Genomic DNA, 26,172 nt, shown 5'->3' on the forward strand with positions numbered 1-26,172 from the left:
AAAAGAAAAGAAAAGAAAAGAAAAGAAAAGAAAAGAAAAAAGAAAAATTGGGGCCAGGTGCAATGGCTCACACCTGTAATCACAGCACTTTGAGAGGCTGAGGTGGGAGGATAGCTTGGGCCCAGGAGTTTGAGACCAGCCTAACCAACATAGTAAGACTCCCATCTCTGCAAAAAATTAAAAATTAGCGAGACATGGTGGCGTGCTTGCCTGTAGTCACAGCTACTTGAGAGGCTGAGGTGAGAAGATTGCTTGAGCCTGGGAGATAGAGGCAGTGGTAAGCCATGATTGCACCACTGCACTCCAGCCTGGGAAACAGAGTGAGACCTTGTCTCAAAAATAAATTAATTAATTAAATAAAAGAAGGAAAGAAAAGAGAAAAGAAAGAAAAATGTTCTTTAAAAATGATCCAGGCCAGGCAAGGTGGCTCACACTTGTAATCCCAGCACTTTGGGAGGCTGAGGCAGGCAGATTGCTTGAGGCAAGAAGTTCAAGGCCAGCCTGGGAAACACCTGGTCTCAAAACACACACACACACACACACAAACACACACACACACACAAATTAGTTGGCCATGGTGGTGTGCACCTGCAGTCCCAGGTACTCAGAAGGCTGATCCAAGAAGGTCGAGGCTGCAGTGAGCCATGGTCTCACCACTGCACTCCTGACTAGGCAACAGAGGGAGACCCTGTCTTTTAAAAAAAACACCAAAATATCCACTTGGTGTCAAATATGCTAAGTATGCCACTGATTCCTTGTCAACAGTTAAAAATTAGGAGATTTCAAATTTTTAAAATCTTGATTTGTTGATTCCTTTGAAAAAAGATTTGGCAATAGTGCCCTAAGTTCTCTAAAGGCAATAATCAGTTGGGGACCACTTATTATACCTGACTTGAACCCCTTATTTACAATATCGACTATGCCAACTGGCTTAGATTCAAGGTTTCTATTACCCTGCTCTGTGTACCCAGGCTGTCATGGGGTCATCAGGTAGACCACTGGTCCCCAGCCATTTTGGCACCAGGGATAGGTTTTGTGGAAGACAATTTTTCCATGCACAAGATGTGGGAGGAGAGAATGGTTTGGAATAAAACTGTTCCACCTGAGATCATCAGGCATTAGTGTTTTGCTTGGTTTCAGTTTTGACAGGGTCTTGCTCTGTCATCCAGGCTGGAGTGTAGTGGCAACATCTTGGCTCACTGCAACTTCCGCCTCTTGGGTTCAAGCAATTCTCGTGCCTCAGCCTCCCAAGTAGCTAGGATTACAGGTGCTTGCCACCACACCCAGCTACTTTTTATATTTTTAGTAGAGATGGGGTTTTCTTTACCATGTTGGCCAGGCTGGTGTTGAACTCCTGGCCTCAAGAGATCTGTCTGCCTTGGCCTCCCAAAGTGCTGGGATTACAGGCATCAGCCACTGCGCCTGGTCTAGTATTCTCAAAAGGAGCCCACAACCTGTATCCTGTTCATGCACAATTCACAATAGAGTTTGGTTCTATGAGAATCTAATGCTGCGATGATCTGACAGGAGGCAGAGCTCAGGAGGTAATGCCAGGATAGAGAATGGCTTTAAATACAGATGAAGCTTCCCTTGCGCCTCCTGCTCACCTCCTGCTGTGCGGCCCAGTTCCTAACAGGTTATGAACTGTGGCCTGGAGGCTGGGGACCCTTGAGCTAGACTACGACAACTCCCCTTGGTGAGGGTTTCTCCCTTCCTGCTCTTCCTCCTCCTTTTTGGAAAAACAAGAAGACACACCCATATCTCATTTATCTTATTTATTTATTTATTTTGAGATGGAGTCTTGCTTTGTCACTGAGGCTGGAGTGCAGTGGTTTGATCTCTGCTCACTGCAACCTCTGCCTCCTGGGTTCAAGCTATTCTCATGCCTCAACTTTATGAGTAGCTGGAATTATGGACGTTGGCCACCAAACCCAGCGAATTTTTTTTTTTTTTGTTTTGAGGTGGTGTCTCTCTCATTTGCCCAGGCTGGAGTGCAGTGGTGCAATATTGGCTCACTGCAACCTTCACCTCCCATGTTCAAGTGATTGTCCTGTCTCAGCCTCCCAAATAGCTGGTATTACAGGCGCCAGCCACCATACTCAGCTAATTTGTGTATTTTTAGTAGAGCCGGGGTTTCACCATGTTGGCTAGGCTGGTCTTGAACTCTTGACCTCAGGTGATCCGCCAGCCTCAGCCTCCCAAAGTGCTGGGATTACAGGCCTGAGCCACCAATCTTGCCTTCATTCATTTAACACACACGATGTACTGACTGCCTGTTTGTATGCCAGGCTCTGGAGATAAAAATGTGAATGGAACACGGTTTCATGTCGGAGAGCTCTTGATCTAGCTAGACAGACAACCCAGTGTGTATCCCAATTAAGAGACCATGAAAGGCTCTGTGGAACATTAAGAGATTGTGGAACAGAAGGAAGAATATCTGCCTGGCTGGCAAGGTCATGGAAGGCAAAGATGGGGAAAGGCTGTTACAGAAGGTATAGAAAGAGGCAGAAAACTGATGAAATCTCCACCCTGCCTCTTACCTGATTAATATCGTACTCAACCTTCCTGAATTGTAGTTTCCTCATTCTTTTAAAGAGCTTAATTATATTACCCTTTGGGGTCATTTCAACCATCCATTAATTTCATTCAACAAAGATTAATTGAGTGCCTGCTGTTGCTAGGTGCCAGGCGCTGTTCTAGGCTCTGGGAGTAAAATGGTAAAGAAAAAAAGAGAGGTGGCTCCTGCCTTCGTGGAATTTAGGACCAGCCCCTAACTCAAGGGTCCCCAACCCCCAGCCACAGACCAGCACTAGTCTGTGGCCTGTTAGGCTCCTGGGCCACATAGCAGGAGGTGGGCCATGGGCCAGCGATCATTACCTCCTGAGCTCTGCATCCTGTCAGTTGACCACGGCATTAGATTCTTTTAGGAGCGCAAACCATACTGTGAATTGCGCACGGAAGGGATCTAGGTTGCTCGCTCCCTTTAAGAATCTAATGCTTGATGATCTCAGGTGGAACAGTTTCATCCGGAAAGCATTCCTCCACCACGAAACCGGTCCCTGATGCCAAAAATGTTGGGGACTGCTTGTCTAGTGGTATTAAAGAAAGTGAAATAGCAGCACTAAGGAATAAATCAGAAGTTGAATTAAGGGTTCTGAATGAGGGAAACACACTTACGCTGAGAGCTGAAGGTTGTGTAGAAGCCAACTGTGCAGAAAGGGAACGCGGCGGCGTCAGGGAGAGAGTCAATGTAATTTCAACCGTCTGGCTTATAGTAGCAGCTGAAGTTAAAAAATCATTAGAATCCGGCGTGGTGGCACGTGCCTGTAATGTCAGTTACCTGGGAGGCTGAAGCTGGAGGATCCCTGTAACCCAGGATTTTAAGACCAGCTTGGGCAAGAGAGCGACCCGCTGTTAAAAAAAAACAAAAACAAAAAAAACCCCACTATTATGTAGGAACAGTTCTAAGTATTTTACTTGAGTGATCCCGTTTAATCATCACACCTCTTGAAGTACATGCTTATTTCTATTCCTCAGAGTGGACAGGAAGGCACGGAGAGAAAGAAGTCTTTCCCAAGGTCACTGTTCTTGAGCAGGGGAGGCAGAATTCCAGCCTAAGCAGAGTCTATAGGTTGTGTACCAGCTACACGATGAATAACGGCGTAAAGCTGCCCACGCATAAAAAGCCGCTCTGAACCGGCGCGGTATCACGCCTGTAATCCCAGCATTTTGGGAGGGCGAGGCAGACTGATCGCTTGACACCAGGAGTTTGAGACCAGCCTGGGCAACATGGTGAGACCCAGTCTCTACAAAAAATACAAAAATTAGTGTAATCCCAGAACTTTGGGAGGCCGAGGCAGGCGGATCACGAGGTCAGGAGTTGGAGACCAGTGTGGCCAACATAGTGAAACCCCAATCTCTTCTAAAAATACAAAAAAGTTAGACGGATTTACACCTGTGGTGTGCGCCCGTAATCCCAGCTACTGTATAGGCTGAGGCAGGGCAGTCGCCTGAACCCGGGAGACTGAGATTGCAGTGAGCCCAGATCTCGCCTTTGTACTCCAGTCCAGCTACCCTGAGGAGGAGGACTGCACGAGGCCAGAGAGACCTAGGGCTGTGCCCAGACCCTATTACATACAAATAGATGCGTGAGACCCTGCTTCAGGCACAAAAACCGCCGCGCTGAGAATGAGCCCCGTGTGGTTGGTGCGCCGAAACGCACTGCCTGCGTAACTAGAGTTAACTGACGGACGACGCCCCCGCACCACGCCGCTCAGCGGGACGTGCTTCTTGGCGGGCTTTGCAGTGGGAAGCGGGGAAAATCTACGTGCCTGGGCACGCGGCACTCTCTGCCGGAGGTCCGGGGACTTTCCCCTAGGCAAGGATTAGAGGAACAAGTCCCCAGTGTGTAGCCTAGGATACAGGCCTTCAGCACGCCGCATGCTTACAGCATCCTGAGGTAGCATTTTATAGACCTGAAAAAAATTTCATTTTAAGATTAGGGTGAGAAAGTTAGTGGCGTGACATGGAAAAGCAAACCACTTTTGGGTATACCTTTCTAAGATTATACGTTTCTAGTGGCATTGTGGCTAGCAGAATAGCTTAACTAGATAAGAAATAAGCAGAGGGAGGGAAGCTAGAATATCTTATGCAAATAAAGTCTTGCCCCGCCCTACGGGGAGTGGGCGTGCCTCCCTGGAAGGCCCGGAGAGGGCCTAGTCGGTGCGCGTGCGCACTGGGGCGGCCAGCCACAGCCTCCGCACCGTCTTCCTGATCCTTCTACCTTTGGGCCGGTCATGGCGGGGGCGGTCTCGCTCTTGGGTGTGGTGGGGCTGCTCCTTGTGTCTGCGTTGCCCAGGGTTCCCGGAGACCGCGCCAACCCCGACCTCCGGGTACACCCAGGTACCAGCGAGGACTGCTGGAGTAGGGCTGGGACTGCACGCGGGTCCCAGGCCCCAGCTCGGCTGACTCGCCTCTGTCCTCCCTCCGCAGGGAACGCAGCCCACCTTGGCTCTGGGGCCACAGAACCCCAGCGGCGACCGCCGCTCAAGGACCAGCGCGAGCGGGCCCGGGCCGGGTCGCTGCCTCTGGGGGCACTGTACACCGCAGCCGTCGTGGCTTTTGTGCTGTACAAGTGTTTGCAGGTGGGGACCGCCGGGAGTGGGGGTGCCCTGAGCGTGAATCTCCCATTGGGAAGCCAGGGTACCAAGAAGAATACACAGCTTCCCTGTCTGTAAAATGAAGACAGTAGTCCGTTGGTTCTCCAACATTATGGGGTTATTTTGAGGATCCAGGGGGGTAACGGATGTGGAGTCTGTAGTGAACTGTAAATAAATAATGACCATCACATTTAGTTCTCCCACAATCCAGTAAAGAGTAGTCACTTGCTCGAGGTCACCTAGTGCTGGCAACTGCTGAAGCTGGGATTTGAACCCAGCTAGCAGTGTCCATGCTACAACAGTGGGGCCAACTTTGGCACAGGAGGTTGGTTGTTGCAGCCAGTGTTTCTAGAGTTCAAGACATCAGGTGGTCTCATAGAAGTTCTCCTTGGGATGGAGGCCCTGAAATGTAAGTTGACAGTACATTTTGGAAAGTAGTACCCAGGGCTGTATATATCTTTAGCCCTGACCCTATTACGTACTTGCCTTATAAAATACAACCGATGGAACCAGTTTAGATGTATGAAACTAGAAGAGACAGCTAATAATGACCCCAGGTAAATGTGACAGGCTAGGATGAATGACTGAATTTAATGAAGAACTTTGAGAAGGATAGACTAGTAAATTCTGTTCTTGGACCCGAGTACAATCTGGAAGAAACATAACATAGCAGTAGCTCTTATGAAAGAGACTTAGGCATTCCAGTTGACTAAGAAATTCACTGTGGGATGTGACAACCCACTTCCCAAATCAAGGTTGGGAACATGGCACTGTTTCACCTGCCCATCAGAACGACCCTGGAGAATTGTATTCTTCTCAGGGCACTGCTTTAAAAGCACTACAAGTTCAGGAAATAACCAGAGAGAACCACAGGCAGTGAGCACTGACTGAAAAGACTGAAGTTATTAAACTAGAAAAAAACTCAGGAAAGGGGGCAAGGGTGTGACCATTGTCTTCAAATTCCTGAGAGGCTGTCATGTTGAGAAGACATTATTTTGGAAGGCTCCAGTCAGCACATGAAGGACAAATTTTGGCTTTGTGTATGAACTGTCTAACCACCAGAGCTTTTATTTTTTTGGAGATGGAGTCTAGCTCTGTTGCCCAGGCTGGAATGCAATGGCGTGATCTTGGCTCACTCCCAGGTTCAAGCAATTCTCCTGCCTCAGCCTCCCAAGTAGCTGTGATTACAGGCACGTACCACCATGTCTGGCTAATTTTTGTACTTTTAGTAGAGACAGGGTTTCACCATGTTGGCCAGGCTGGTCTCAAACTCCTGACCTTAAGTGATCTACCTGTCTCAGCCTCCCAAAGTGCTGGGATTACAGGTGTGAGCCACCATGGCAAGCCACCAGAACTATTTTCAAACTGGAGAGAGTTGCTCATTCCTGGAGGTGTTTCAGCAAACTGAATGGCCATGTGTGGGACATGGGACATGTTGTTTCATGTGCTAGGTGAGGAGCTAGACTCAGATTGTGATTCTCTGAGGTAAAAACCCAGTCACTGTCTCCACCTCAAATTACACTCTCTCCTGGCTGGCTGCAGAGACTGAGGTGATAGAGCTGAACCTTGTTGTTTCAGCACTGCCCTTTCCTTCTTCCACAACAGGGGAAAGATGAAACTACAGTTCTCCACGAGGAGGGAGGCAAGCAGCAGCCACTGCAGTCAGGTGGGTTCAGCAGAAGTCTGTACTTGGTAGGGGGAGATTAGGGGACAGCATAAGATATGTAACCACTTCTTCCCCCCTTTTCTCCATTATCCCCAGAGCAACAGCTGGCCCAGTTGACACAACAGCTGGCCCAGACAGAGCAGCACCTGAACAACCTGATGGCCCAGCTGGACCCCCTTTTTGAGTGGTGAGGAGAGCAATGATTCTATGAATTTTGGGGAAATTTGTGGCAGGAGGGAGGAATGGGGACATAAGTTGGGCAGCCACTGAGTGGACATTTCTTCAGTGTGACTACTCTGGCTGGAGCCCAGCAGGAGCTTCTGAACATGAAGCTACAGACCATCCACAAGCTGCTGCAAGACAGCAAGCCAGACAAGGGTATGGAGGCTTCAGAACCAGGTGAAGGCTTGGGAGGTGAGCCTGCTGAAGGTGGAGACAAAGTCTCCGAAACTGGAACATTCCTGATCTCTCCCCACACAGAGGCTGGCAGACCTCTTCATGAGGACTTTTGTTTAAAGGAGGATGAGGAGGAGGCTGGTGACAGTCAGGCCTGGGAGAAGCCCAAAAACTGGAGCACAGAGACATGGAACCTAGCTACTTCCTGGGAAGTGGAGCAGGGGCTGCGGAGAAGGTGCAGCCAGGCTATGGCAAAGGACCCCAGTCACAGCCCTGGCAGGGAAGGAGGGATGACAGCTGAAGGCTGAGTAAAGCAAAGTCTGTTTTTGTGATGGGATGCTCCTGTGTGTTTTTTCCATCCTAGCTGGTTGTACATACCCATACTAGGTGCCTAAGGACAACTGGGCCCTCCTGAAAAGCTGCCCTTATTAGGAAAAAAAGAGGCTGCCTTCCAGTGTGAGAGCAGAGAAGATAGAGGGAGCTCCAGTTCTTTTCCTTGTATTCCTGAGGCCACCAGCATGCCAGTGTTCAGGGCCCAAAAATCCCTTTTCTCATAGCAAAACTGAAACTGAAAGGTCTTTCCAAAAAAAAAAAAACTTTACTCAAATCCAATGGAAAAATGATAGAAACTATACACAACATAAAGATAGCCACATTTACAAAGCAGCAACCTTGATAAATGACTGACCATGGACACAGCACAGAGCTTACCAGTCCCAGATCCCCTCTCTGTGTTAGGGGCTGGTTCAGCCGAGGTTCAGTTGGGTCAGACTTGGTTTCCTGATTCTTCTTTCTTTACAAAATTTCTTCTTAATGATTTTTTTCTCAAATAGAGGCAGGGTCTCACTCACTGTGTTGCCCAGGCTAGTCTTGTACTCCTGGGCTCAAGTGATCCTCCCACCTCAGCTTCCCAAAGTGCTGGGATTACAGGCATGAGCCACTGCAGCTGGCCGTGATTCTTAAGAGTTGGGTCAAATGACCTGGAATAGCTTGGTCCAGGCAAACACAAAGTAACCTTTGTCAAATAGTGAAGGGCTCTGTTTTGTCCAGTACTGAAGAAGATTCCTTTGTACTCCTGGCTGTGACCTGTCCCTGAGGTATCCTGAGTTCTGGAATCTCTAAGATTCCTCTAGTTTTTCCGGCCACTGTGGAGAGACGACAGTCAGTTCAGGCCTTGGCATGAGTGCTCTATTCAGACAAAATCATCTGTGGGGTTGATGGAGGGGGAGAGTGCCAGACCAATGTAGGGCATGAGACAAGAACTGCCTATTTCCTGTTTGTAGGCCTTATCACAGCCCCCTTCCTGGGGGAAGACACAACTTACTTGATAGCCCAAGTCAGACTGTGGTACCAGCGTGCCAACTCTTCCTGGTCTGTGGACATAAGCAGTAGCTTCTCATGAGGGAAGGACAGCTAGGGAGAGACCACCTCTTAGCGCATGGCTCAGAAAGGTCCAGGCTAAAGCTGAAGCCCTTGCTGTTTCCATGGAGGGAATTTGGGGATGAGACAATGACTAGGTATGAAGCACAAGCCCCAGCTATCCTCTCTCAATGTAGGTGGCTCTGTTCCTATGAAAAGAGACCTTGACCAGGGAGATAAACCAGCCCATAAGCATCTGAGACATATTTTGGGCCTAGGGTTCCCACCTATTACTTACACTGAGCAACCCACCACAAGGGCCTCCTGAGTGGCCAAAGACCCTGCGGAGTTGACACTGGGCCATGGGGTAGAGGGCCTTGCAGGCAAAGGTGCCACTCTGCAGCAGGTGCAGTGGAGGTCGAGGCTTGGCCATGAGGAGCACATCAGTGAAGAGGAAGAACATGCGGGGCCGAGGCTCCCCATGGAGAGGCACCACCAACAGCCAGCCCTGGCGGAGGAACCAGCGCCCTGGGGGATGGGAGCACTGTTACCCTGGTGCTCCGGGATCCATGGGAATAAGAGGAAAGAGAGGCTCAGAGAATAGGGAGTATGTGCTAGGTCAATAGAGGAAGGGGGTGAGTAAGAAAAGGGCAGCTGGTTGGCATTTTAAGAGTCATAAAAATAAAAGGGGCAGTTGAGGATTGAGGGGGAAGTAGGCAGGCTACCTGAGGTCAACCCCTTTGCCTGGCGTCCACTGAGCAGAGCCTGGACGCGCCGAAGGTGCTGGTCATTCTTCTGTTTCTGACCAATAGCGTAGACTCTCTGGGCAGTCTCACTTATTAGCCGGGCAGCCCCTGGAATAACATCTCCCACCTTACTCCCCATATAACTTTGACTTTGGGTGGCATGGTGGTGAAAGAGGTTATTCTGGGAGGGAGCAGGGTCAGTGTATGACTTCTTGAAGAAAACGCAGAGCAGTAGGGACACTGTATACATGTCAGTGGAAGACAGGGTCATACCAGACACTGTTGGAGGTCAGAATCAGAAAGGGATACAGGAGAGGAAGCCTCCAACCTGTGTTGCAGAGGAGCAAGAACCTACGTGTGAGCTGTTGATGCTCAGGGCTGTTGGGACCTGTGTTTTCAGCCAAAGCAATGACGAGATTCTCATACCTGGAATTCAACAGTGGAAAGTCTGAGGGGAAGCAGAGCCAGGCAAAATTTCCCCTGCCTGATGCACAGATCACCAGCTACCCATATTTCAATCGCAAGGCAGGAAAGATCTGCTTCTGGCTACTGTATCCCCTTCTTTCATCTGGGACTCAGAACCAGGGCTCACACCACACAGCCCTCTTCTATCCCACACTGAAGAATCAATGGCAGACTAACCATAGTTCAGGAGGCCAGATAGGAAGATGAAAGTTTATCAACCCAAGGAGGATGCTACAGACAGCCTGGCTATAGCCCGTAACTCAGGCTTAACCCAGGGACAGAAATTCTAAGCCAGGCCTGCCCATCTCTGAAACTTTTCCAGAAAATGTGCAGCATGCCCTAGTACAGGCCCCCTCACTTTAATGTAAAGTTCCACTGTTCCAGCTAAGGGCCTCAAGCTACAGATCGTGGGTGCTCCAGTGGGCTCACATATACTCTTGCAAAAGGTTTTTAGAAGCAGTTTGCCCCAGGGGAGAGGCAGGAGTTTGGGATAGACCCCAAGGCATCCCACAAAGCTGAGGACAGCAGTCATACAGACTCAAAGAGAGAGGCAGCTGGAATCAAGGGAAGTTTACTCACTGCTGGAGCCGCTGAAGAGGCAGAGGGAGCATGTCTTGCAGCTGAAGGCCCCCAAACTCAGGGCGGCCTTCCTGAAGGCGCACAAACCTCCGGAAACCTTTATTTTTCTTTAGCTGCTCCTGGAGTGAGGAAGAAAGGATTGGAAGCAGAGAGGAAGCCACACCTTATATTGCATTCATCTGTATCCACATTCCCAGCCTTCAGTAAACTGTGTGCTCCTGAAAGAAACCCTGTCTCCCTACAGGGAACTTGGCACAGAGCTGGGCACTCAGCAGGCTCTATAAATGCAGGAAATACATGAAGCTTCAGTCTCCAGATGAAGGGGAAAGGTAAGGGGGGCAAGAGAGAAAGGGGAAACATTTGAGGTCATCTCCAGGTTACCTGCAGGGTAGTCTGGGACCTCTCTGAGTTGGCAGCAAATTGGTTATAGAGCTCCAGGTGGCGGCAGAAGCCCTCCAGCCCTTGGCCCCAGTGTCCTTCTTCCAGGTAGGGAAGCAGCTCTCTGTGTGGGTGAGGACAGCAAAAGGGCAGCTCTAGAACCACTCAAGTAGCACCTCATTTAGTTTTCATGAGAATTAACAGCACTAATAGTAGTGCTATGACCCCATTGTACCGATGGAGAACCAGGGCAGGCTAAGGCACTGAGCCAAGGCCACAGGTGAGGTAACTGGCGACTCCGAACAGAACCTGAATCTCTGACTGCAAGCTCTGTGCATGGCCACAGGCCAGGGCTCTCCCTCCATTCCTCTCCCCGAGCCCCTTCCACTCACTGGCTGGCGCCGTAGATGAGCTCCCAGGATCCAAACAGGGCCTGGCGCTCAGATGGTCGCAGGGTCCCCTTGGCTTTCAGGATCCGCAAAAAGTACTGCGGAAGGAGAGAATACTGGCATCCTAGCCTGGAGGAAGAGGAGGCTAACACCAAGCGCCCCCAGAAACCACAGAAGTCTGCCCAAGCTCCCTACATGCAGTGGGATAATCCAAGACCACCCTACTCCGGGTTACCGACCTCGCAGAGACCCTCCCACACCCTGGGGTCCCTGTCCCATAATAGGAGTGTATGCCAGGTCCCCCACCGTGGCCACCAGCCCCAGCTGTTCTTGGTAGCGCCGTTCGGTCTCTAGTAGCTCCCGGGCGGTGCAGGCGCGTTTCCGCTCCCAGCGGGCACGCTGCTCGTGCACCGGGCACCGCGCGCCGGAGCAGAGGATCTCCATGCCTGCCTGAGGGATCGATATTTCCGGCCGCAACCCGCGGCAAATTCAAATCCCAACAGCTCACAGGCGGGAGCCGCGGAGGCGGGACCGGGGAGGGCAGGGCGCGAAGGAGCATGCGCAGCGGCCGTCCAGCCGGCGGGACGACACCGCGTCTCTTCCGTCCAACCACGGCGCCAGGGCGGCGCTTTAGTTGCGCGGCGCCGTCCGGGGCAGGGCGGGGTGGGGCAGGTGTGAGGCCCTCCTCTGATTGGCACTAAGTTGGGGTAGCAGCCTGGACTTTGAGTCAGGAGACGGGCTGCAGATGCTGGCAGGAATTTAGTGTCCTGTCTGGAGAACTGGGACGGGGGGCGATCATTACAGTACACATTGTGTTCTGGGCCCATGCCGGATGCTAGGGGGTCAGTTCTTCCTAGAATTGGCTAGGAAAATGTATAGCCATTTGAAGGAATGATATGAAAGTATTTAAAATGGTGTTGTAAAGAAGCTATCAATATGGGAAAACGCACATAGTAAGTATATTGCTGAGAGGAAAAAAAGCAGGCTACAAAGGTGTATAATATGATCCCCTTTGTATATAATATATTTAAAATGTTGGAAGGCGAAAGAATCAAAAGTTAACTGTGTGGTCGGGCGCGATGGCTCACACCTGTAATTCCAGCAGTTTGGGAGGCAACGGCAGGAGGAGGATCGCCTGAGCCCAGGAGTTTGAGACTCCATCTCTGAAAAAAAAAAAAAGTTAACTGTAGTTTTTATCGCTGGGTAATAGAATTGAAGATAATCATTTAACAAATGTGTACTAAGTACCTAATCTGTGCCAGGTACTGACTGGATCACTGAAGTTAAAGGGATGAATGGGACAAATAGGGTGATTTTAAAAATTCACTCATACTGCCGGGCGCGGTGGCTCAAGCCTGTAATTCCAGCACTTTGGGAGGCCAAGGCGGGTGGATCACGAGGTCAAGAGATCGAGACCATCCTGGTCAACATGGTGAAACCCCGTCTCTGCTAAAAATACAAAACATTAGCTGGGCATGGAGGCTTAGAAGGAATTTATATTAGTAAAATTGTGATATAAGTAAAAATAAATTCAGAGTGGCTAAACATTAGAATAATTTATTGACTCATGCAACTGAAAAGTCCAGAAGCAGGTGGGCCCTAGTGTTGGCCTAATCCAGCAGCTCAATCATATTACCAAGGGCCTCTTTCTACCACTCCACCGTGCCTTTCATGGTTTTACCTTCATCTTAAGGCTGGCTTCCATTATGGACACAAGATGGCTGCCCACAGTTATAATGGCTGTGTACTTCTTTATAGGTTGTCCAGTTGGTTCCCTTAGCCATCAAATACTTCAGACAGAGAGCTTCACTGATTGGACCCCACTAAGTCACAAGCCCCCTATGGAAACCAGGGCAATGGTGGCCCTCTGAAGGCCACATCAGGTACTGTGAACCTTACCCTAAGAGCAATGGGAAACCATTGAAAGGCCTTAAATGGAGTGAGATCATGAGATGTGCCACTTAGAAACATTGCTCTGGCTGGCTGGACTCAGCAAGACCCATCAGGAGGCAGTTGCAGTCATCCAGGTAAGAGGTGATGAAAGTGTGAGCCAGGATGAAAAATGTGGATGAAAAATTTAGAAGGTAGAATCTGTAGGGCATGCTAGAGTGAATTATTGAATGCTAGGTGAAGGAAAAGGCGAAAGCAGAGATGGTACCAGGTTTCTGGTTGAGGCTTCCAGGTAGAGGGTGGTGCTATTCACTGAAGGAGGATGAAGAGGAGGTTGTAGGGAAAACAAATTCAACCTGGGGCCTGTTAAACTTGAAATACTTGTGGGACATCCAAGTGGAGATGTTTTGGGTCTTGTCTATCAGGCAGATGGTTATGGGTCTGACATGGGGAAGAGTGTCCAGCCCGGGAATACTTGGCTGTTATCAATTTATAGGAGCCATGGGAGTGGGTGACACTGCCTTGCAAAGAATATGGAGCAGGATAAGGGTAAAAGCATGAGAGTCTTCAATACAAACTCATCCCTTCTCATCCTGTGCATCCACTTCAGTTCGACTGCACTGATGGTGGACTAAATGGTGGCCCTGTAAAGACATGTCCATGTCCTAATCCCCAAGACTTGTATATGTGACCTTATTTGGGAAAAGGGTTTTTGCAGACATAATTAGTTAAGGATCTTGAGATGAGATCATTCTGGATTATGCTGGTGGGCCCTAGATCCAGTAACAAGTGTTTCAATGAGACACTCAGTGGAGTCTCAGGGGCAAGAGAAGGCCATGAGAAGTTGGAGCCAGACATGGAGTAAAGCAGCTACAAGTCGAGGAATTCCTGGAGCCACCAGAAGCTAGAAGAGGCAAGGAAGGATTCTGCCCCAGAGCCTTCAGAGAGAGTCCGGCCCTGCCAAAACCTTGATTTCAGACTTCTGGCCTCCAGAACTGTTAGAAAATCCATTTCTGCTGTTTTAAGCCACCCCGTTGGTAGTAGTTTGTTATAGCAGCCCTCGGAAATGAATATAGATGGGGAGGCAGCCAGAACTACAAGTCAGCCTCAAGGTTCTACAAGGAATTTGATCAGTCTTTGCCCCCAAGCCATGGCTTGAGAGAGGGAGCATTTTCCCTTCCACCCCACCAACGAATAACTTCCTCCTCCGTCATGCTGGGATAGGCAGAGACATGTTTTAGTAACATGACCCCTCAGTGTTTGAAAACACAAACTCTCATGAACAAAGGCTTGGCCTTTACTAACCACAGAGAGGTCCTGAACCAGGTGTGGGGTGCCCTGGTCATTCAGTCCTGGGTACACTCTGTCCCAACCAGGGAGACTCAGTAAAAAAATAACTCAAACCTGTTTGAGGATTTGGCAGACTCCCAGCATGATCCAAGGTCATAGTCCACATTTTCAACCCAGACCAGAGACACAGAGAGAGAAAAGGAGAGACGCAGAGCCATAGGGAATAATATTTGGAAAATAAGTGAGCTGTAACAGAGAGCTGGATTAGTTGTTACCACATTCTGTCTTGTATAGGCCCATCCAATACAGATATGACCATGTCCTTCCATGTGTCAGAGCCAAGCAAGATCCAAGCTAATGACAGAGATGACCAAGACAATCAGCTGGCCATCCAGAGTGTACCTGGACTTCACTGCCGTGGACAGCTTTGAATTTGGCTCCAGAAATGGTACCCTAGAATCTAAGGCTGACTCTTTCTGAAGATGACCATTTGTAGGACAGCTGTTATTCAGCCATATATATTTTGGTGTACCATATGACAGTTATTCTGACAACACAGATGATTTAGAGTGTCACAAAAATGTGGTGTCAGGCCAGGCATGGTGGCTCACGCCTATAATCCCAGCACTTTGGGAGGCTGAGGTGGGAGGATCACTTGAGGTCAAGAGTTCAAGACCAACTTGGGCACTATAGCAAGCCACCATCTCTACAAAACAAGTAGAAAAGAAATTAGCCAGGTGTGGTGGCTTGTGCCTGTGGTCCTAGCTACTCAGGAGGCTGACGCAGGAGGATCACTTGAGCCCGGGAGGTCAAGCCTGCAGTGAGCTATGATGATGCCACTGCACTCCAGTCTGGGTGGCAGAGTAAGACCTTGTCTCAATAATAATAATAATTTAAAAAGTGATGTCATGTTTACAGGACAGTTGTGGTCTGACATACACAGGTCATTGACAATGAGCTCCCTGAGGGCAGAGGATATATCTTAGTCAATTTGGTATTTCTCAAGCACCTGGCAAGGTGATCTACAAAGAGAAAATGCTGAATAATGGCTGTTGAATAAAAGACTGACTCGGTCAAGTACTGGACCCTGCCCTTATGGAGCTGAAGGCCATTAGAGCAGATAAAATGTCATAAATCACCCTAATATGAGTTTGATGGTGGGCAAAGTTATTATTGAGGGAAGGCAAAGAACTGGGTTGGGTCAAAGACACCAGAGATCTTTTCCAGACTAGTGGTAGATGGTTGGTTAAGGAGTTTCCTGAAGGAGGTGGCCTTTCATCTGAGTCTCGAAGAATAGAAAGGATTAGACAGGGAGGACAATAAAACTATTTTTAACACAGCAGCACGTGCACAATCACTGACCCATCAGAGTTGAAGATCTGACAGACTCCCTGCATGATTCAGGATCAGAGTCCACATTTTTCTGATTCTGGCACTCAAGTGCTGAGGTACTCAAGTGGGGTCCTAGGGTCCCTGTTATGCCAGGCGTTGCCACTTTAGATAAGGGATCAGGAGGTCTGGAGGGTCCCTAAAGAAGAGCTAGGTTAGCAGGGATACCCTGGAGCTAGGGGCCATGGCTATATGCCAACAGAATTAGAAATATTTCAATATACTTAAATAACCAACACAACTATATTGGTGTGTGCCTACTGAATATTGGCCCTAGATATGGACCTGGAATGGCCTTATTCTCTTGAGATTTGTTGAAGCCAATGGAACCTTACTAGAATGTGAGCTACAAAACAGTAGAGCTGTTCTGTATTCAATGCTGCGTCTGTAGGGCCTAGAATCCAGCACCTGAAGAACTGGAAGAGGCTTCATAAATTGTTTGATAAAAGGGCAAACTAGCCAGGTGTGATGGCACGTGCCTGCAGTCCTAGCTACTTGGGAGGCTGAGGCAGGAGGATCCCTTGATCCCAGGAGTTCTGGACTGTAGTGTAGTATACCAGTCAGGTGTCTGCACTAAGTTCTGCATCAATCAGGTTGCCTAAGGATGGTTGAACTAACCCAGGTGGAAATTGGGGGAGGTCAAAACTTCAGCGCAGTGCTGATCAGTAGCAGGATTGCACCTGTAAATAGCCACGGCCCTCCAGCTTAGGCAACATAGTGAGATCCTATCTCTAAAATAAATTTAAAAACTAATTAATTAGGAAAAAAAAAAAACAACAGCCTGTAATTCCAACACTTTGGGAGGCCAAGGTGGGCAGATTACCTGAGGTCAGGAGTTCAAGACCAGCCTGGCCAACATGGCAAAACCCCATATCTAAGAAAAAAAAATTATCTGGGCATGGTGGCAGGTGCCTGTAATCCCAGATACTCAGAAGGCTGAGGCAGGAGAATCGCTTGAACCTGGAAGGTGGAGATTGCAGTGAGCCGAGATCGTGCCTGCACTCCAGCCTGGGCAAGAGTGAGACTCTGTCTCAAAAACAACAACAACTGGGAGCCCTAAGCCCATTCTTGGGGTCATCACACTCTTCTACCCCATCTCCTCGCACCTAGTCTTCCCCTGCAATCCATGCTCCATACTAGCCCTCGACATGACCTAGTATGAGAATTGGATTGTCACTCTCCTGCTCATAGTAATTTATGCCTCCCCTTTGCCCAGAATAACATTTTCCCTGTTGTTTTTACCAATTGAACTGGTATTTCTTCAAGGACATGATCAAATTTGCCTACTTCTATATTATCTTCTAAAACAGAATTAATCTCTCTTCCCTCAATATTATATTACGATATTGACAGGGTTTGCCCTCACTCACTAGACTGTAAACTCCTCAGGGCAGGGACTTTTTTTCTTTCTTTCTTTTTTGAGACAGGGTCTTGCTTGTCACCCAGGCCAGAGTACAATGGCGCAATCTCAGCTCACTGCAGCCTCAACCTCCTGGGCTCAAGCGATCATCCCACTTCAGCCTCCTGAGTAGCTGGGACTACAGGCACATGCCATTACACCTGGCTAATTTTTTGTAATTTTAGTAGACGGGGGGTTTGGCCATGTTGCCCAGGCTGGTAACTCCTGACCTCAGGCGATCCACCCACCTCAGCCTCCCAAGTAAGAGACTGTGTCTTATTCATTTCCATGTCCCTAATCCATAGCCCAGTGCTGTACGTATGGTACTAAATATTTATTGAATGCAATAGTGAATAGCATTTCAGGGAGCAAGAACCAATTAACAAAGGTGGTAAAAGGTTTGGAGAAAAAAAATGAATAGTTTAATTTGGCTAGAGTATGAGAGAGAATAGTAGGAGACAACATGGAAAGGTCCTTGGGCAAGGTTTTGAAGGGAGTTGGAAGTCAGAAGTACAAAATGTGCATATTGTGGTAGGCAGTGGGGCTTTTGAGCAGGAGAGTAATGTGATGAAAAATAAATTTAGGTTAAACCTATCAGAGTGCCTCTGACATATACACTGGCTTTTCATTCAAGCTCAAATTTGTCTCCCACATACCCATTACCTAACTCACCCTCAGCTCCCCTAGTAGCATGCCCTACCCCTTTACCTGCTTCCTGGTGGAGTCAGGGATGTATACATAAGCTACTTTCCCTCTCAGCCAGAGGACGTGGGGGCCCCAGCTCCCCTGCCTTTCCCCTTCCGTGCCTGGAGCTGGGAAGCAGGCCAGGGTTAGCTGAGGCTGGCTGGCAAGCAGCTGGGTGGTGCCAGGGAGAGACTGCATAGTGCCAGGTGGTGCCTTGGGTTCCAAACTGAGTCCATGCCGCCGATAACCTTCTGCCTATGCACACACCTGCCCCTCACTCCACCTCCATCCTGGCTTTGGTATGGAGGAGGGGGCACGGGCCAGACAGACCTATGAGACTTTGGCTCCATCTCTGCAAAAGGGCGCTCTGTGAGTCAGCCTGCTCCCCTTCAGGCTTGCTCCTCCCCAACCCAGTTCTTGTTTCCAATGCACGTACAGCCCGTACACACTGTGTGCTGGGACACCCCACAGTCAGCTGCATGGCTCCCCTGTGCCCCAGGCCCTGGCCCCCTCTGTTGATCCCAGCCCCTGCTCCAGGCCTCACTGTACAACTGCTGCTGTCACTGGTGTTCCTGGTGCCTGCCCATTCCCAGAGGCTGCCCCAGATACAGGAGGATGCGCCCCTGGGAGGAGGCTCATCTAAGGAAGATGACCCACTGGGCGAGGAGGATCTGCCCAGTGAAGAGGAGCCACCCAGAGAGGAGGATCCACCTGGAACAGGAGATCTACCCAGAGGAGAGGATCTACCTGAAGTTAAGCGTAAACCAGAAGGAGAGGGCTCCCTGAAGTCAGAGGATATATCTACTGTTGAGGCTCCTGGAGATCCTCAAGAACCCCAGAATAATGCCCACAGGGACAAAGAAGGTAAGTGGTCATCAGTCTCTGAATCCAGGTTCCAGGAGATTCATGCCTCCCCTCCCATACCCCAGCCTAGGCTCTGGTCACTAAGGGAAGGAGGGGAGCATGTACTCCCACAGAAGTCCTTCCAGAGGTCCCATACCAATATCCCCATCCCCACCCTCCGAAATAGAAAGGGGCAGATGGGGAGAGAAAATAAAAAGGGGCACAGAAGGAGAGAAGTGAGCAGGATGAGATGAGAGAGAAGGGGGAGGCTGAAGAAGAGAAAGGGCTGAGATATGCAGCAGAGAGAAAAATGTGCAGACAGAAAAAACAGACGGAGAGCCAGAGTTTGAGGGGGAGAGAAAAGGATTGGGAGGTGAAGGGGACATCAGAGGACAAGCAAGAAGAGCTTGTAGAGGTCATCTCATCTTCAGTCTACTATGAGGAAATTGAGACCTAGGAAGAAGGACACAGCAGGTAGAGGAATGTGGCGTCTTGACTCTCAGGCCAGGAATTTTGGGAAAGGGATTGGAGACCAGACAAGGCAGAGGGATGAGTGGGGAGGAGAAAGAAGGGAGAAAGGAAAGATGGTGTACTCACTCATTTGGGACTTAGGACTAAAGCACCCACTCACTTTTTTTTTTTTTTTTTCCGAGACGAAGTTTCACTTCTGTTGCCCAGGCTGGAGTGCAATGGGGTGATCTGGGCTCACTGCAATCTCTGCCTCCCGAGTTCAAGCGATTCTCCTGCTTCAGCCTCCTGAGTAGCTGGGATTACAGGCCCCCACCACCACACACCCAGCTAATTTTTGTATTTTTCCTAGAGACGGGGTTTCGCCATGTTGGTCAGGCTGGTCTCTAACTCCTGACCTCAGGTGATCCACCCGCCCTGGCCTCCCAAACTGCTGGGATTACAGGCGTGAGCCACAGTGTCCGGCCTAAAGCGCCCACTCACCTTTACAGACCTTAAGACAATGATTGCAAACTGGTAGGATTGCTGTTTGGCCCACTCAGCTGCGGCGTTAAGTTTAGTTGCGGTCGCCTGTGCTTTGCACCTGGCCCGCTTAAGGCATTTGTTACTCATTGTGCATCTGAGTTTGTGACACGGTTTTGGCCGCCGGGAAGGAATTGGGCTCTAAGCTTGGCCTGTTCATCCTTTTCATTTATACAGGGGATGACCGGAGTCATTGGCGCTATGGAGGTGAGACAACCACCCTCGGCACAGACCCAATCCAGGAACCCAGCTCTGTGGATATGCCCCACTGCCGTCCCCGAACACTGGTTCGGGGCATCCCATCCGCCGCCCTCCGTGCCACCCCCTCACCTTTTCTACCCGGCCTCCCTAAGTTCCTGACCTAGATGTCAGACTTCCTCACCAGACTCTCCCACCCCAGGCGACCCGCCCTGGCCTCAGGTGTCCCCAGCGTGTGGGAGCCGCTTCCAGTCCCCGGTGGATATCCGCCCCCAGCTCGCCGCCTTCTGCCCCGCCCTGCGGCCGCTGGAACTCCTGGGCTTCGAGCTCCCGCCGCTCCCAGAACTGCGCCTGCGCAACAATGGCCACAGCGGTGAGGAGGTCTCCCTGCTGAGCCTTGGGGATGGGGCGGGCAGCATAGAACCGAACCGTCGTGGCTACATTGGGCTGGTCCTCCCAGGCAGGGCCGGCTCACTTGCCTGTCCCCACGCAGTGCAGCTGACTCTGCCTCCCGGGCTGGAGATGGCTCTGGGTCCCGGGCAGGAGTACCGGGCCCTGCAGCTGCATCTGCACTGGGGAGCTGCGGGTCGTCCGGGCTCTGAGCACACTGTGGACGGCCACCGTTTCCCTGCCGAGGTGAGCATGGAGCTGACAGAGAAGGGGCAACGGGGCGGGGCGGGGCGGGGCCAGAGATATGGCCGTCTCCTACCGCTACCCTCGTGTCCTCTCCAGATCCACGTGGTTCACCTCAGCACCGCCTTTGCTAAAGTTGACAAGGCACTGGGGCGCCCCGGAGGCCTGGCCGTGTTGGCCGCCTTTCTGCAGGTACCAGACCCTGGACATCCCCTACTCGCCGCTTTCGCATCCCCTGCTCCCTCCCGGGCTCTGTATCGTGGCCCCAGAGACCCCATCCCAGCAGGCTCACCGTGGCCCCTGGCTGACATCCTCATTCACTCACTGTTCATTCATTCAACACCCACTATGAACAAGGCACCAGCCCACAACAAGGATTCTGAAGCTGTAGGTCCTTGCCTCTAAGGAGCCCACAGCCAGTGGGGGAGGCTGACATGACAGACACATAGGAAGGACATAGTAAAAATGGTGGCCACAGAGGAGGTGACACTTAAAGGCTTTACTAATGGGAAGGAAAAGGAAATGTTCATTGCAGAGGGAACAGATTGTGCAAAGACAGAATACGGCCTATTTAGGGAATGGCACCTGCAATGTATTAGACATCAGGAAGAGTAATTTCTCTAATACTCCAATGACCCATCATGTCCCCTTTGTGAAATGCAGTGTTTAGTGACTTCTTTGCACTCATAATAATCAAGGCTACATACACTATGATTAGAGGAGGCTAGTAAAGGGAAGGGATGGTGAGATGCCTGCTAGGTTCACTCACTCATTGATTATTATGATTTTTTGAGATGGAGTCTCACTCTGTTGCCCAGGCTGGAGCGCAGTGGTGTGATCTTGGCTCACTGCAACTTCTGCCTTCCACGTTCAAGTGATTCTCCTGCCTGAGCCTCCCAAGTAGCTGGAATTACAGGTGTGTGCCACCACGCCCTGCTAATTTTTTGGTATTTTTAGTAGAGATGGGGTTTCGCCATGTTGGTCAGGCTGGTCTCACTCCTGGCCTCAATTGATCTGCCCACCTTAGCCTCCCAAAATGCTGGGATTACAGGTATGAGCCACCATGCTGGGCCACACTCATTGATTCTTTAACGCCAGCCACACAGCACAAAGTTCAGAGAAATGCCTCTGAAATAGCATGTTAGTATGTTCATACTGTTAGTTTCATAATGTTCATAACATTAGGTTCATAAGCAAAAGAAGAAAAAAGAATAATAAAAGAAGTAGCATATCAGGACCTTACCTGAAAAGCCAAACACAGAATCATGGAGGTGAATATAGAGGTGATATGAACACAAAGGTGTATATATGGTTTCCTGTGGGGAGCATGTGTGGAGGCAGCAGTGACACTTCAAACGTTAGAAGGGCTGAGGTCACTGAGAACCTAGTATCCTAGTAAAATGGCCTCTCTCCCTCCCTCTCCAGCTTGTCACTGAAAACTAGTCCACCGACCTGGCGTGGTGGCTCGTGCTTGTAGTGCTTGTAATCCCAGCACTTTGGGAGGCTGAGGTGCAGATCAAGAAGTCAGGAGTTCAAGACCAGCCTGGCCAACACAGTGGAACTCCATCTCTATTAAAAAAATATATAAAAATTAGCTGGACATGGTGGTGGGCACCTGTAATCCCAGCCACTCGGGAGGCTGAGGCAGGAGAGTCGCTTGAACTTGGGAGGTGGAGGTTGCAGTGAGCTGAGATCGTGTCACTATACTCCAGCCTGGGCCGACAGAGGAGACTCCATCTCAAAAAAAAAAAAAAAGAAAGAAAACCAGTCCACCAAACTCTATGTACTCTTGCTGTGCAAGCTCTTGGTTTGAGTACATAGAGTTTGAGTAAGAATGCATAAGAAAACCATTACAATTTCACGTTCCCTCAGCATTCTCAGAGCTGAGGAATGGGAGAGGACTATGGGAACCCCCCCTCACCTTCCGGCCTCTAGCCATGGCCCTGGATACATGCATTCATCTGTCTTACAATGTTATCCCCCAGGAGGGCCCGGAAGAAAACAGTGCCTATGAGCAGTTGCTGTCTCGCTTGAAAGAAATCGCTGAGGAAGGTCAGTTTGTTGGTCTGGCCACTACTCTGTGTGCCCTAGTGCATAAAGAATCACCCTTGGGAGCTTCAGGTCTGAGGCTGGAGATGGGCTCCCTCCAGTGCAGGAGGGGTTGAAGTGTGAGCTGGCTCTCATCTTGATGATAACCATGAAGCTGACACAGTTACCTGCAAACGGCTTCCTACAGATTGAAAACCTAGCAAAAACCAAAATTAGACAAAAAACCAAATAAGACCAAAAAATGGTATTTGGATTGTCAAAGTGAAGTCTTGAGAGCAAAACTTTTTCTGATAACTATTTATCTTTAATAAGCATCAACTATTTTAACTTTGTAAATACTTTTAGAAATCTTTCCCTTCTCAGTCACTCTTGGGTCATTTTAAACCTCACTTACTCTACTAGACCTTTTAGGTTTTAGCTAGACTAGGTAGAACTCTGCCTTTGCATTTCTTGTGTCTGTTTTATATTGCTATCAATATTCATATTTATTTGTAAGTCATTCAGATCACTTTTTCTTTTTAATTCACTCTGGACTTAAACCTATTGCCCAGGACTTTATGATGGTACACAGAGTTAAGAGTGTAAACTCTTGTGGCCGGGCGCGGTGGCTCAAGCCTGTAATCCCAGCACTTTGGGAGGCCGAGGCGGGTGGATCACGAGGTCAAGAGATCAAGACCATCCTGGTCAACATGGTGAAACCCCGTCTCTACTAAAAATACAAAAAATTAGCTGGGCATGGTGGCACGTGCCTGTAATCCCAGCTACTCAGGAGGCTGAGGCAAGAGAATTGCCTGAACCCAGAAGGCGGAGGTTGTGGTGGGCCGAGATCATGCCATTGCACTCCAGCCTGGGTAACAAGAGTGAAACTCCGTCCCCCCACCAAAAAAAAAAAAAAGGGTGTAAATTCTGATGGTCTTTCTTCTTTCCTTCTCTTCCTTCTTCCCTTCCCTCCTTCCTTTCTTCCCCCCTCTCTCCCTCCCTGAGACCTCTTCCAGTTGCCCCAAAGCCCTGTACTTTTTTTGTTACATCTTATGGGAAGGGCCTGCACTTAGTGAAGAAGTGGTCTCAGAGAGTTGAGTTTCTTTGGCTTCTGGGACGTGAAACTGTATCCCTATACCCTGAAGCTTTAAGAGGAGGCAATGTAGGTGAGACACCAGCATAGATCCTCTTCACAGGCTCAGAGACTCAGGTCCCAGGACTGGACATATCTGCACTCCTGCCCTCTGACCTCAGCCGCTACTTCCGATATGAGGGGTCTCTGACTACACCACCCTGTGCCCAGGGTGTCATCTGGACTGTGTTTAACCATACAGTGAGGCTGAGTGCTAAGCAGGTAGGCCTGGGGTGCATATGGACACAGTGGATGTGGGGGGAAAGGATGTAAAAGAGATGAGAAAGACGAGAAGAAATCAATGGGTTCTGTGGCTCATACCTATAATCACAGCATGCTGGGAGGCTGAGGTGGGAGAATCGCTTGAGCCCAGGAGTTCAAGACAAGCCTGGGCAACATAGTGTGACCCCATCTCTACCAAAGGAAAAAAAAATAGCTGGGTATGGTGGTGTGCGCCTATAGTCCCAGATACTCAGGAGGCTGAGGTGGGAATATCACTTGAGTCCAGGAGTTTGAGGCTGTGATGAGCTATGATCCCACCACTGCAACCTTCTTTAGGATACATTAATTTATTCATAAAAGAAATCAAGGGGTCGGTGGGGCATATAGGAGATCGAGGGTGGAGCCCTGAGGTGCTGGCTGTGAGCTGGTCTGGGAACCTTGTTTCCTGTCACTCCATGAACTCACCCACACTGTCTACTGACCTCCCTAGCTCCACATCCTCTCTGACACCCTGTGGGGACCTGGCGACTCTCGGCTACAGATGAACTTCCGAGCGACGCAGCCTTTGAATGGGCGAGTGATTGAGGCCTCCTTCCCTGCTGGAGTGGACAGCAGTCCTCAGGCTGCTAAGCCAGGTGCAGCTTTGTCTGGTATCCTCCAGCCAGGGGTCCCTCATCCTCCCATGTATGTGCCAGTGACTGTCATTGGTGGTCACTGTCCGCCTCTCATGTCTCCTTTCTCTTTCCAGTCCAACTGAACTCCTGCCTTGCTGCTGGTGAGTCTGTGCCCCTCCTCTTGCTCCTGATGCCAGGAGACTCCTCAGCACCATTCAGCCCCAGGGCTGCTCAGTACTGCCTCTGCTCCCTCTCCTTTTCTGCAGAACCGACCCCAACCCCAATGTTAGAGAGGCAGATCCTGGTGGGGATTCCCCCATTGTCCTCAGGGCCAAGCTGATTAGAATGAAGCTTGAGAAATCTCCCAGCATCCCTCTCCCAAACAACCCCTCGGCCTTTTTTTAGAGATAGGGTCTCACTCTGCTGCCTAGGCTGGTGTTGTGGCATGATCATAGCTCACTGCAGCCTTGAACTCCTAGGCTCAGGCAGTCCTTTCACCTTGGCCTCTCAAAGCACTGAGACTGTAGGCATGCACCACCGTGACCAGCCCCAAACAACCCTTTGACTCGGCTTTTAGGAAGGAAAAATGGTGCTTAACTTTTCCCTTCTCATGTATCTACCCCCATCCCTTGGCTGGCCTCTTCTGGAGACTGAGGCATTGGGGACTGCCTGAGAACTTGGGGCAGGGGCGGGGGATGAACTGAGGCAGGCATTGAGGAACTCTGCAGCTCCCTCTTCCTTCCTGAAGCAGCCCTCTCCTCTCCCCATCCTAGGTGACATCCTAGCCCTGGTTTTTGGCCTCCTTTTTGCTATCACCAGTGTCGCCTTCCTTGTGCAGATGAGAAGGCAGCACAGGTATTACACCCACCGTTTCCTCAGGCACAACCTTCCCCAACCCCATGCAAATGAGCTCCTCCTGGGCCAGTTTTCTGATTAGCCTTCCCTGTTGTTGTGTACACACAGAAGGGGGGCCAAAGGGGGTGTTAGCTATCGCCCAGCAGAAGTAGTGGAGGAGACCGGAGCCTAGAGGCTGATCTTGGAGAATGCAGAGAAGGCAGCCAGAGGCGTGGGGCGCCAGCAACTGTTCCGTCTGCTCATTAGGCCACCTCCTTTTTAATCACCAAGTAATTTTTAAAAATAAATATTTATAGTAAAATATGTGTTAGTTACCTTTGTTCCCCAAACCAGAAGAATGGTATTTGAATTTTCTACTATTACTGTTATTAGCAGGAACTTGGTGGTAATGCATTTATTCTCTTATAGTTTGGAGGTCAGCAGTCAGACCTCAGTAGGGCTTGTTCCTGCTGGATGCCCTGAAAATAGAATGTTTCCTTGCCCTTTTCAGATTCTAGGAATCACCTGCATTCCTTGGTTCTTGGCCCCTTCCACACATCACTCCAATCTCTTCCTTCCATTGTCACAACTCCTACTACTGCCTTTGACCTCCTTGACCCCCAAGAACGCTGGGGATTACATTTGGCCTATCTAGATAACCAAGGATAATCACCCCATCTAAAAATCTTAGCTTAATCACAAAGTTTCTTCCCATGTAAGATAACAATATTGCACAGGATTAGAACATGGACATCTTTGGAGAAGGGGAATTATTCTGCCTACCACAGATGTTATCAGGAAGAGGACAGAAATGACTGATCCTGCTGGGATGGCCGTGTGTGTGCAGTATATGTGTTGAAGGGTAGGGCAGAGAGCAGCCCTAGGCTTA

At 49.8% G+C, this 26,172-nt stretch overlaps 3 protein-coding genes across 13 annotated transcripts; 2 read left to right on the forward strand and 1 right to left on the reverse strand.

The window, feature by feature from the left end:
- Nucleotides 1–4,717: 4,717 nt before the first annotated feature.
- Nucleotides 4,718–7,553, forward strand: CCDC107 (coiled-coil domain containing 107). 3 transcript variants are annotated; one of them, XM_032239990.1, is made up of 6 exons: nucleotides 4,718–4,902; nucleotides 4,993–5,144; nucleotides 6,765–6,825; nucleotides 6,922–7,012; nucleotides 7,112–7,224; nucleotides 7,306–7,553. In XM_032239990.1, exons 1-6 carry the CDS (start codon nucleotides 4,797–4,799, stop codon nucleotides 7,527–7,529), a joined length of 747 nt encoding a protein of 248 aa, XP_032095881.1. In that variant the 5' UTR covers nucleotides 4,718–4,796; the 3' UTR covers nucleotides 7,530–7,553. The 3 variants fall into 3 exon arrangements, with proteins under 3 accessions (XP_032095881.1, XP_032095882.1, XP_032095880.1); XM_032239991.1 differs by having other exon boundaries at nucleotides 7,112–7,203; XM_032239989.1 differs by having other exon boundaries at nucleotides 7,112–7,553.
- Nucleotides 7,554–7,759: 206 nt separating this feature from the next.
- Nucleotides 7,760–11,734, reverse strand: ARHGEF39 (Rho guanine nucleotide exchange factor 39). Of its 2 annotated transcripts, XM_032239987.1 has the most exons (9): nucleotides 11,444–11,734; nucleotides 11,141–11,235; nucleotides 10,752–10,872; nucleotides 10,371–10,489; nucleotides 9,682–9,752; nucleotides 9,306–9,434; nucleotides 8,879–9,108; nucleotides 8,546–8,634; nucleotides 7,760–8,366 (listed from the first exon to the last, which is right to left on the reverse strand). In XM_032239987.1, the coding sequence occupies exons 1-9, from the start codon at nucleotides 11,579–11,581 to the stop codon at nucleotides 8,351–8,353; spliced, it is 1,008 nt and encodes a 335-aa protein (XP_032095878.1). In that variant the 5' UTR covers nucleotides 11,582–11,734; the 3' UTR covers nucleotides 7,760–8,350. The 2 variants fall into 2 exon arrangements, with proteins under 2 accessions (XP_032095878.1, XP_032095879.1); XM_032239988.1 differs by lacking the exon at nucleotides 9,306–9,434 and having other exon boundaries at nucleotides 11,444–11,688.
- Nucleotides 11,735–18,063: 6,329 nt separating this feature from the next.
- On the forward strand, nucleotides 18,064–25,599 carry CA9 (carbonic anhydrase 9). Of its 8 annotated transcripts, none has more exons than XM_032240009.1 (11): nucleotides 18,064–18,653; nucleotides 19,800–19,829; nucleotides 20,023–20,193; nucleotides 20,281–20,456; nucleotides 20,553–20,645; nucleotides 22,439–22,505; nucleotides 23,678–23,835; nucleotides 24,326–24,485; nucleotides 24,584–24,610; nucleotides 25,223–25,304; nucleotides 25,413–25,599. In XM_032240009.1, the coding sequence occupies exons 1-11, from the start codon at nucleotides 18,122–18,124 to the stop codon at nucleotides 25,474–25,476; spliced, it is 1,560 nt and encodes a 519-aa protein (XP_032095900.1). In that variant the 5' UTR covers nucleotides 18,064–18,121; the 3' UTR covers nucleotides 25,477–25,599. The 8 variants fall into 8 exon arrangements, 7 of the variants coding, with proteins under 7 accessions (XP_032095900.1, XP_032095902.1, XP_032095904.1 ...); XM_032240011.1 differs by having other exon boundaries at nucleotides 24,326–24,470; XM_032240013.1 differs by having other exon boundaries at nucleotides 20,314–20,456; nucleotides 24,326–24,470.
- Nucleotides 25,600–26,172: the final 573 nt, after the last annotated feature.

The sequence above is a fragment of the Sapajus apella genome, unplaced genomic scaffold (assembly GCF_009761245.1).
Source record: "Sapajus apella isolate SASKATOON/1434 unplaced genomic scaffold, GSC_monkey_1.0 scaffold46, whole genome shotgun sequence".
Taxonomy (NCBI): Eukaryota; Metazoa; Chordata; class Mammalia; order Primates; family Cebidae; genus Sapajus; species Sapajus apella.